Source organism: Triticum urartu, chromosome 3A, assembly GCF_056163025.1.
Source record: "Triticum urartu cultivar PI428250 chromosome 3A, HENAU_Tu73, whole genome shotgun sequence".
NCBI classification, from domain to species: domain Eukaryota; kingdom Viridiplantae; phylum Streptophyta; class Magnoliopsida; order Poales; family Poaceae; genus Triticum; species Triticum urartu.
The window spans coordinates 475960625-475972020 of NC_141875.1; the positions used below are offsets into that span (position 1 = coordinate 475960625).

The following is an 11396-nucleotide window of genomic DNA, read 5'->3' on the forward strand; positions in this document are numbered from 1 at the left end:
CTAAGCTTGGCGTCCGCTGTTCAAGAACGACAGGTTACGCCGTTATACTCTTCCCATTACCCTACATCGTTAATTTTTGGCTAGTGGAATTGTCGATTGTTGATGTTCACCAGTTCTTTCGTAGATGGATGCTGAATGACTGGAATGATGTGTTTCTTTTGTACTATGATGCATCGATCTCTGGTACCCCTTAACAACTGAAAGTCTGAAACACATGCTGGGGCAATCTCGCCTCTGATGTCATAGGCCTAAAATAAAACTAGAATTTAGGCGAATGCCCTTGAAATTTATGTGCAATTTACATTGCACGAATTGTAATACAAACTGACACATGCATTTTTCATCTCGTAGTTCGGAAAACAAGAAAGGAACAATAAATATCCGCACATCCTCTTATGCCGCCTTCGAGTGTAGTTCGACCAATGATGCGTAGACTCCACCCTTGATGCCCATGAGAGATTCATGCTTCCCCTTCTCGGCAACTGAACCATCTTTGATAACTGCGATCATATCTGCTCCTTTGATCGTCGACAGGCAGTGTGCTACGACAATGGTGGTCCTGCTGACCATCACTTGGTCCAGTGTATCTTGAACAATATGCTCTGATTCAGCATCCAGGGCGCTTGTTGCTTCGTCGAGCAGAAGTATTCTAGGGTCCTTCAAGATCGCCCTGGCAATAGCTACCCGTTGCTTTTGCCCACCAGATAGTTGTGTTCCTCTCTCACCAACGTTAGTGTTGTATCCCTGTGGCAAGCTCGATATGAACTCATGAGCGTTGGCTGCCTTGGCCACGGTGATTATCTCTTCTTCAGTTGCTTCTCCTCGCTTTCCATATGCTATGTTGGCACGAATTGTGTCATTGAAAAGTACTGGTTCTTGGCTTACTAGTCCCATTTGGTCTCTTAACCAACTCAGTGTTAACTTTCTGAGTTCTGTTCCGTCTAGTGAGATTGTGCCAGAGTCCAGATCATAGAATCGCTCCAGCAAAGCAATTACTGTGGACTTGCCACTTCCACTCTCTCCGACAAGTGCAGTAGTCTGCACATAATAATCAGTTTTAACACGTGCAGTACAACCATGGACGGAAATATAAATGCAAAGAAACAACTGAAAAAAGGGCGTGCCCAGTGCTGAAAGCTCCCACACAAGTTGGGGGTCTGGGGAAGGGGATTTCTAGAAAGCCTTACCCTTGCATAATATTTCTGCAAGGAGGCTGGCTCGAACCCAGGACCTCCAGGTCACACAATATTCTACCATTGTGCCAGGCCAGCCCTTCCAAGGGGCGAAATAACTGACAAAGAAAAATCTTAATGCATAGCAACTTTATCTCCTTTCTTGACTTTCCTGTTTTCTAACTTCATCTCATTGCTTATTTTACTTTTTCTTGTGAACATGGTGTTTAAACTTGAACATTTGTACAGTGCTACATGAAATTGGTGTCACCTCTCTAGAATTATGTGAAACTCATAGGTGGACATTCTAACACATGGAGTACACTAACAAAGTTTTTGCAGCACTTGATGTTCTTCATGTCATTGATGTTAAAATAAAGCAGTTCAAGGTTGCTACAACCCTTTTGTGAAACACATAGCAGGATAATACGTCGATGTGTGCTGCTGCATGGTCTAATCTTCATGCCAGACAGTAAACTAGGCACATGACTTCTCTCCCCAATTTGCAGTGAATGAGTAGTAAACTTTTAATTCTACAAGACATCAGGACAAGTGTCAAGTTGGGTGTACCTTTCCGGAAGCAATACCCAAAGTGAAGTCGCTGAATATTTGGACATCTGGTCGGGATGGGTACTTGAACCTTACATGGTTGAACTCTATGGTGCCATCAACTTTTTCTAGCTTTATACCTTCATCACTGGTCGAGTCAATTTTGGGCTTCCTGTCTATGAATGCTAGTATGGATGTCGCAGATTCTCGACCTTTTGTTGAGTCTGATGCCATGTCACTTGTTTGGGAAATTCCAAAAGCGGTGAAAACCAAGGCAAAGTAAACCTGCCAGTACCAGATCGATTTATCAAGTCACTGAATAAAATGACCTCACATACCAACCGTGTATATCTTACTCTGAAAACATTTTGAAAGGTTGATTTGCCGTCATGTACAAACTGTGCACCAACATAGAAACAAAGAGCATATGTGAGATACAACATTAAATTTGAGGAACTGAAACCAACACCTCCGACCATTCCACTTCTAATTCCCTGTTTCATTGAAGCCTGGCATTTTTGGCTGTATAGGGTAATCACTCTCTTCTCTGCACCAAAAGATGCTACAGTTCGAATACTACCAATTGCTTCAGCCACAACTTGACTTGCATCTTCATACATCACCTGTAACAATCATTAGTTGGGAAAGATTATTTTATAACTCATACTTCTAACTACCACTTTCTGTTGATGCTAAGCTTCGAATATGTGACTAGTAATAGGAGATTTCATGTTGTTTGGAAAAGTGGACACCTTTATCTAATGTGAAAAGCATCAAGCATTGTTTCCTTTTCTTTAATAAATAAAACATTTATGTTCATAACGTGGTTTTATCTGATTTCACCTTAGCATCTTCACCGAACCCTTTCAGAAACCTCAATTGGATATAATTCTGCAAACCCAGAAAAGGAATGACACCTATGATACTCAGTGTAAGCTTCCAGTCCGAAGCAAATGCTATGCCAAAGCCACAAATAAGTGTTACTGTACACTGCACTAGCACGGCCAAGTTATCTCCTACAAGGCGTCGGATGTTCAAAGCATCAATAAACAACCTTGCACCAAGTGCGCCACTGTAAAAGTTAGAAGCAAAACTTAATATCCCCGATGTTAGAGAAGACATAAACTTGTTAGGAGAAAAAGGAGAGTATGAAACCTGGAATTCGAAGGATCATCAAACCAAGCAACCTCTTGATGAATGATGCTTTGGAAAGACAAAGCACGGACACGTTCTATAAGTTTCCCACCGGCTACTCCAAATAAGTAAAATTCCAATTGGATTGAAACCAGGGAAATGATTGCCATCAGAAGGCACATCAATGCCCAAAATGTTGAATCTTTTCGAAGTTGGTGTGCTGGATAGTAGAATGTTCTTATACCACCAGACATCATAATACTGAATGATGGGAAAAGAAGTCCATGCACAGTGGCAGCTATGATAGCTAACAGGAGAATTGGTGCTTCTGGCCTGCTAAGATTAAAAAGGCGTCCAATTGGTGCTTTCTTTCGAGCCTCACTATCACCAATTTCCAGGTGTTCCTCTCTGCTAGCAACATGCCTGAACAAATCATCCGATCTAGACAGTCCAACGGATTTACTGGAGTGTTGTCTTCTATTCCTGGGAGAATCCCTGATAGACTGTTCCAAAGATAAACTTGTACTTTTGAATCTTGAACCTGCCACATATGGCATCTCAGGTGTTTCTTCAGTATTGGCCTGTTGTAGCCGAATAAGATGAGAGTAAGCTCCATCAGGATCCTTTATCAGGTCATCATGGACACCTGCATGAAATAAATTGTGAAGGAAAAGAATGGACTAGGTTCCAGGAAGAAGAAAACCATATATTGGGTGTGGAAGTATCTCTTACCTCGTTCAGCTACCTTTCCTTGATGAACCACTGCTATGCAATCTGCATTTCTGACTGTACTCAGCCGATGAGCAACAATGAGTGTAGTTATCCCTACCATGATCCGATTTAATGCTTCTTGAACTACCCGCTCAGACTCCATATCCAAAGCACTAGTAGCTTCATCCAACAGAAGGACTCTTGGATTTTTAAGGATCGCTCTTGCAATGGCAATCCTTTGTTTCTGCCCTCCAGAAAGTTGAGCACCATTCTGACCAACCATTGTCTCATACGCCTGTATCATGTGGAAATCAGATAAGCATTAGTTACAGCGAACTTGATTAAGGTACTTTGTAACTAACTATTTTTTTATGTAAGTACATTAGGCAACTTTTCGATGAAATTTGTTGCATTTGCAAGCTCAGCTGCTCTCTTGATCTCTTCAAGCGTAGCATCCTCTTTACCATAGGTTATGTTATCTTTGATGGAGGTCATAAAAAGCAATGGTTCTTGGCTAACAAGACTGATCATTCCTCTTATCCACTGGAGTTTCATACTCTTGATGTTGATTCCATCTATCAGCACATTGCCAGCTTGTGGGTCGTAGAATCTCTCCACCAGACTAATTATTGTTGATTTACCACTTCCACTCTCTCCAACTATAGCCATTGTAGTACCACTAGGTACATGTAGAGACAACCCATTAAGTATCAACTGCTCAGGCCTTGCAGGATATCTAAAGAACACATTGTTGAGTTCAACATCGCCCCTGATATCGTCCAATACTATTCCAGAAGTGTCGGTGATGTCAATCTTTGGTTCTTTGTTCATTATCTCAAACAACCTATATGCTGCAGATTGCCCTTCTGCAATAGCAGAAATTGAGGGCGATGCGGTACCTATAGCCCTGTTACAAATTAAGGCCTGTGTTAGTATTTACTATAGATTCAATCCTAGCATATACTATTGGTTATCCTCATTATTTTCATATTTTGAAATAGATTCTAGTTGTGCATGTTATTTGACTGACAAAAATGTTAGGCCCTCGCTCCCGGGCTACCACGAGGTGGTCGCGCAAGCGTGGAACTCTACGCCCCACGAGCCAGACCCATTCCGTCGCATCTTCGCGAGGCTTCGGGCCACTGCCAAGAGTCTGCAACGATGGAGCTCCAAGACGGTGGGGAACGTCTCGCTGCAGCTGTCCATTGCCCGTGAGCTGATTGCGCGCTTCGACGCGGCGCAAGATGGGAGAGCGCTCTCTCCATCCGAGGCCTGGCTCCGACGCCGGCTCAAAGCCGCCTACCTAGGGCTGGCTTCCCTGGAGCGATCCCTGGCGCGGTAGCGTACGAGACTAAGCTTCCTCAACGCGGGCGACTCTGGCCCTGCCTTCTTCCGGCTCCATGTCGCCCAACGTGCCCGCAAGAACCACATCTTTCAGCTTCATGACGGTGACGACCACCTCCATGGCCATGCGGCGATCGCTCATGCAGCATTTGACCACTTCACGGCGATCCTCGGCACCGGCGTCGAGCGTACTTCATCCATCGACCTGGACGCCCTAGACCCGCGCTCCTTCGAGCTGCTGGACCTCGAGCTCCCCTTCACCGAGGACGAGATATGGGAGGCCGTTCGGCGGCTCCCAAAGGGACGGGCGCCCGGCCCGGATGGCTTCACGTTGGAGTTCCTCTGTGCCTCTTGGGCAACCATCAAAGACGACTTCGTGGCGGCTTTCGACAAGTTATACCACCTCAATGGCCATGGGTTCCAGCGGCTAAACGAGGCACTACTCATCCTCCTACCCAAGAAGCAAGATGCCGCATCCCTCTCAGACTATCGGCCGATTAGTCTGATTCACATCGTTGCCAAGCTCTTCGCTAAGGTGCTCTCGCTCCGCCTCGCGCCACGCCTCAATGACATGATCTCCGCCAACCAAAGCGCCTTCATCGCCGGCCGATGTATACACGACAACTTCCTGCTCGTGCAGCAAACAGCGAGGCAGCTCCACAACCTGAAGAACCCGCGAGTCATGCTCAAGCTCGATATCGCACGTGCCTTCGACTCCGTGTCCTGGGCTTTCCTGCTGGAGACTCTACGCCACCTCGGATTTGGTTGCCGATGGTGTGAGTGGATATGCATTCTTCTGGGTACGGCCAGCACACGTGTCCTCACCAACGGCGTCCCCGGTCCACCCATCCAGCACCGTCGCGGACTGCGGCAGGGGGATCCCGTGTCCCCCATGCTCTTCCTCACGGTCATCGACACCCTCAACAACCTCGTATGCCGTGCGGCCAGCGAGGGGGTGCTGCAACGCCTGACTGCGCGCCACATGTCGTCAAGCGTCTCCATCTACGCCGATGACGTCATTGTCTTCTGCCGACCGGACGGGCACGATCTTGCTGCCGTCCGCGAGCTGCTACGGGTATTTGGGGCGGCTTCGGGATTGCACACCAACTATGCCAAATGTGCGGCCTCCCCCATCCAGTGCACGGACGCGGACCGGGCCATGATCACCACGAACCTCGCCTGCCCGCTGCAAGACTTCCCCACCACCTATCTCGGGCTGCCGCTATCGGTCCGTAAAGTCAGCTCCACCGCTCTACAGCCCATCATCGACAAGCTGGAGCGCCGACTCTCGCCGTGGTGGGCATCCCTCATGTCGAGGGGCGACCGGCTCGCCCTGTGCCGTCATGTTCTCTCGGCCATGCCAACACACATCATGATTGCGATGGCCGTCAACCCGCCCATCCTCAAGCGCATCAACCGCTTGATACGCAACTTCCTCTGGTACGGCCGGAAGGACGCGAGCGGTGGCCACTGCAAGGTCAACTGGCGCCGGGTATGTAGACCCATCTCCCTCGGCGGCCTCGGGATCCCAGACCTCCAGCGCGCCGGCATCTCGCTGCGCGCCCGGTGGCTGTGGCAGCAAAGATCCGACGCCTCGCGGCCGTGGCAGCACCTGCACATCCCCCACTGCCCGGAGGTCCGGGCCATCTTCAGGGCTTCAACCTCTTGGTGCGTTGGCAGTGGCGAGTCATGTCTATTCTGGGAAGACTACTGGTTGGACGGGAAAAGCATCTCCGAGATTGCGCCGTTGGTTTACTGCAGGGTGGCCAAACGCCGGCGCAAGTCACGCACGGTTCGAGAGGGCCTGTTCAACTAGGCGTGGATCGGCGACATTCAAGGCGCCATGGGCGCGGCCATGACCGTCCAGTATGTCACGCTCTGGCGGCGCCTCAGGCACTTCAACCTGACTGACGAGGAGGACCGACTGTCGTGGCGATGGACTGAATCAGGGATCTACTCTGCCCGCTCCTGCTATCAGGCTCTTTTCGCCGGCTCCATCACCGACCCGCATTGGCGTATCACGTGGAGACCATGGGCTCCGCTGCGCATCAAATTCTTCGTATGGCTTGCTCTTCTGGGTAGGTGCTGGACTGCCGATCGCCTGGCACGGCATGGCCTTCCCCACGAGCCTCGCTGCCTACTATGCGATCAAGAACCGGAAACCATGCAACATATCCTGACGGGCTGCTCCTTCTCCCGCCAAACCTGGCATGAGGTGCTCTCGTGGTGCCGTTTCACCACCGCGATCCCTGCACCAGACGACGAGTTCGCCAGCTGGCTATCCACGGCCATCTCCACAAAAAAAAGTTTGATTCAGAGGGAGAAGAAGCGGCAAAAATTAGAACAGAAATATCATTTGATTCGTCAATCTTTAAAAAAAAGATAAGAAGCAAAGTTTCTCCCTTGAGTTTGAGTGAAAAAACGAAAATGCGAGAAAAATTGCAATCCCTACCCACCTCGGCTACTCTTCGCCGCGGCCTCGCCTCCATTGCCGTCCTTACCGCTTGGCACCTCTGGAAACACCGGAACGGGTGCCTATTCGACGGCGACCAGCCTGCTGTGGGACGCGTAGTGCACATGATCCAGGAGGAGGCGCGGCTATGGGCGCGCGCCGGTGCCAAGGGCATGGCCCTCATCCTGCCAGAGACGTAGGCTCTGTCTGATCGGGCAGCACACCCCGTCGTCTGTGTGCCAAGGCTATCGATGCTGGCCATCCTTGCGCACGAGCTAACTAGCCCACCATTCATCTTGTAAGACCCACATGTATCGCTACTCTACCTATCAATGCAATGATACGCAAAGCTTTTGCGTATTCGCGAAAAAAAAATGTTAGGCCCATCACTTCGCTACCAATAGTAATATCAACTATGTAAACTATATTCATAGCAGTGATGGGGTAATTTAGAAATAGTTTCTAGTAAATTTTCCAGATTTAGATTTTTTTTATGCTTTTAATAAATAAATGTAGCATTCTTGTTTTTAGGTTAAGAAGAGTTTGGAGTTTTATTTGTGCAAGACTAAGTGCTACTTTACTCTGACATCTCATATTATCATTGACAACACTATATGATAGAAAATTGGAAGCTCACATTGAACCAGTTAACATTGCAAGTACGATATTGATGACTTGCCCTCCAGTATAACCTTCGTTGATGATTAACTTAGCACCATACCAAAAGGCTAGAGAGTAACCGCAGAAGAAAACAGAAAAGATACCGCCTGTTCCTAGACCAGTGGCAATCCCTTCCAAGACTGTAGCCTTATATGCCCTTTTTGTGAGAGTGTTGTACAATGCGATTGCTTTCTTCTCACCATTGAAGGAGATAACCTGCTTTGAAATGTTACCATATTTTTTAGTAAACTCGACCAACCAGGGATTTGCCCTGGTTTCATTTTTTATATTAGAAGAAATCTGAGCACCACCCTGCGGAGGTTGCACCTCGAAAAGTGGGTGGGTGGGCCTATGAGCACACCTGCTCAAGCTAGCCGCCTGAGCAGATGCTCGGCCTCGCAACTGACGATAAAGTAGTTATACATAATTCAAATGTTTAGAACCCACCGTTCTTATAGCTCCAATGGTCTGCTCGACGACATTGCCCGCATCGGCATATGATGCCTGCCTCCTGGCTGATATTTGAGAACGTAACCGAGACATAATTGCAAAAGACAGAATATTTGGAGGTATGCATGCGAGCATAACAAGAGCTAACATCCAGCCTCTTACGAATCCGATGATAAAACATCCAACAAAGGTTGTCAAAAGCTGTGCATACTTGCCTACCTGAACACGAGGAATCCATATTTACTTGAAATCAACTGATGCATTTACAAAACATAGATTTATTAAGGTATTTTATCTATGTTGTCTAATGCATTTGTTACCTTCTCTCCAAGGGCATCTTGGACCAGTACAGTGTCCGCAGACATTCTAGAAATTGCTTCCCCAGTTGTCATCTCCACATCAAAGAATGAAACATCCTGTTTTAGAACAGCTTCGAGGTATAGAGATCGGATGCGTATTGACTGCCTTTCTCCAGTCATTGTCCAGCATGACACCTCTGGCACAGGTAGCAAGCAGGTTAATGTTTAAGGCTTTCAGCCACTCCATTGAAATTCTGTTAGAGTGTGAATGCAATCGAACTAAAAGCAGAGATTATGCAACTCCTTCGTACTGCTCGGTATTTTGGTTCAAGTTAAAATTGGAAAATTACTGCTAGTTGTAAGTTTTAAATTTCAATTGTGGTAGATTTCATGCATTATTTTTTTATTTTGTTATTGTTGAGAATCAATTATTTCATGAGGTTCCAGATCTGCCTGGTAAGTCATGCTATTGTTAGGGTACTTGGATATGAACAGGTCTGTCGATTCTTGGAAACATCAAAGTTGTGAGACACTGACACCAATGTACAATACATGAATATTACTGGATTAATAGCAACTAGTATTCAATCATTTGTGGCCAATTTATATTCTCAGTGTGTGGATTACAATAGTGAATGTCAATATTTTATTTGTTGATTCTTTTTGAGTGCTCGACTGTTTATCACGTGCCATGTTGACCTTTCAGTTCAGAACAGAATAGGGTTGAGTTTTGACTATCAATTCTAGAAACATTAGTCTACGAGTGGAAGTGTACTTACGGAGAAATGAAGCTAGTGCCGTCCCAATTCCCAAATAGATGTAGTACATAACAACCTGGAGAAAGCAAATGTCAAAAATAAATTAGTATGTGAACTACTGGGGCGTTCTTTGGTTATCATAGGAAGTAGAACTGAGGGTTTGAGATTAATGTGTGTCATTATTTGTTTTTTCACGTAAGCAAATTTTGTCTTCTTTTCTTTATCGGAAAGTTGTTGCCTAGGCCGAGCTCCATGGCACCCCTTATCTAGACGCCCATTTTCTGCGTCATGACCCATGCAAGCACTTTTGTCTTTTTTTTATATCCCAAATAAAACAACATATGAACTTCAAACTTTGCAGGACAACAAAATATTCTAACTATAATGTGGGAAAAACTTTTGGAATTTTTCATGCATCATACTGTACAAAGTTAGTACAAAGTTGAGTCACTTATTTTGGGACGGAGGGAGTAAATAATTATAATAACTTTTTGGTCAAACATAATAATCTCATTTTGTATATTTATGTCGGACCAAAAAATCTGAAAGTTTTTTCACACATTGAAGTTCTAAAGTTTGGTTGACCTACAAAGTTTGGAGTCCATATGTTGTTTCATTTGAGAGAAACGAAAAAGAGAGACTTTCATGTAGTAAGTTCGTTGGTTAGCATAGATCTCAAAGCAATGTTGGAGGGTAAGAATTAGGGGTGCCATGGAGCTTGTTGACCTGCAAAAAAGCTATTGTCTTCTATCTGCTAGGTCAATAATAATAGGATAAAATTGAAGGGGGCATGTTCCCATTGAGCAGCAGGGTTTATCTACTTATCTCCGGTTGATTATATCTTATTTTTTGTCGGAAACCAGTTGATTATGTCATGTGCCGTACATGCACGTTTCATCCTTGCTAGTCTCTTTGTAAACTAATGTAGGACGTTTTTGCAGTTTTACAGAGGGAGTACTTGCTAGCACATGAGGCAACAATCTATTGCATACCCTGTGATTTGCCTGCGGTGACATCTGTTCTCAGGGGAGTTTCATGATGAACTGAACTAGAGATACTCTCAAAAAGGTATACGTCGATACCTTGCTGACCCGCTGGAGGACGTTGTCGCCGGCACCAAAACAGTCGATGACCGCGGCGAAGACGACGGTCATGAGCGGGTCGCCCATGCCGTTAACCATGGCCGCCACGGTGCCGACGGCCATCAGAGCCATGTCGGCACGGCTGGCGTACCTGAACATGCTGAAGAAGGGCACCTTCCTAGCCCCCTCGGTCTTCCTCTCCCTCTCGCCCTTCTCTGCATCCTCCCCTCTGCCTCTCATCGCTTCGTCATCCATTATGCTATGTTGATTGATGTTTCTCCTCCTCCTAGCAGCTGCTAGCTAGCTACTTGTGCTTAGCTTATCTCCCTCTTGGCATGCCTGTGGTGATGAGCGTTGGGCGCTAATATGTGTTAGCCAAGCGAAACTGATAGGACGTCGCTTATGTTGTCTGGATGCGTGCGTGGTTGCTAAATAAATGGATGGCCTCCTGATTATTCCTGTAACAGTGGCGGGACCCCTGATTTCAAAGGTGTGTGTTCAAAGTTGTTGGGTATTGTACAATGTAGCATAATTTAGAAAGGAAAAAATTGGAATGGTCCACAACATTTTACAATTACAATACGATTATTCATGTCTTGCCGTGAGATCTGCCAAGAATTCTCGCCGAACCAAGGTTCCATCATTATACAACTGTTACAGTGATTGGCGATTTTACAAGCCGTCCATTCACCTTAATCCAACGGTGGAAAAATAGGAGTTACAAAGAGTTACAAAACAAAAATTACGGAAAATTACATTTAACGGTGGGACCGGTACAATTTTTT

The 11396-nt window shown here is 46.2% G+C and overlaps 1 protein-coding gene across 4 annotated transcripts; it reads right to left on the bottom strand.

Moving 5' to 3' along the window:
- Positions 1–206: 206 nt before the first annotated feature.
- Positions 207–11150, bottom strand: LOC125544465 (ABC transporter B family member 11-like). Of its 4 annotated transcripts, none has more exons than XM_087547399.1 (12): positions 10579–11150; positions 9551–9605; positions 8793–8968; positions 8470–8691; positions 8000–8238; positions 3948–4473; positions 3588–3861; positions 2877–3501; positions 2565–2793; positions 2078–2344; positions 1743–2006; positions 207–1038 (listed from the first exon to the last, which is right to left on the bottom strand). In XM_087547399.1, the coding sequence occupies exons 1-12, from the start codon at positions 10864–10866 to the stop codon at positions 394–396; spliced, it is 3810 nt and encodes a 1269-aa protein (XP_087403525.1). In that variant the 5' UTR covers positions 10867–11150; the 3' UTR covers positions 207–393. The 4 variants fall into 4 exon arrangements, with proteins under 4 accessions (XP_087403525.1, XP_048564124.2, XP_048564125.2 ...); XM_048708167.2 differs by having other exon boundaries at positions 10612–11148; XM_048708168.2 differs by lacking the exons at positions 3948–4473; positions 8000–8238 and having other exon boundaries at positions 10612–11147.
- Between the last annotated feature and the right edge of the window lie 246 nt (positions 11151–11396).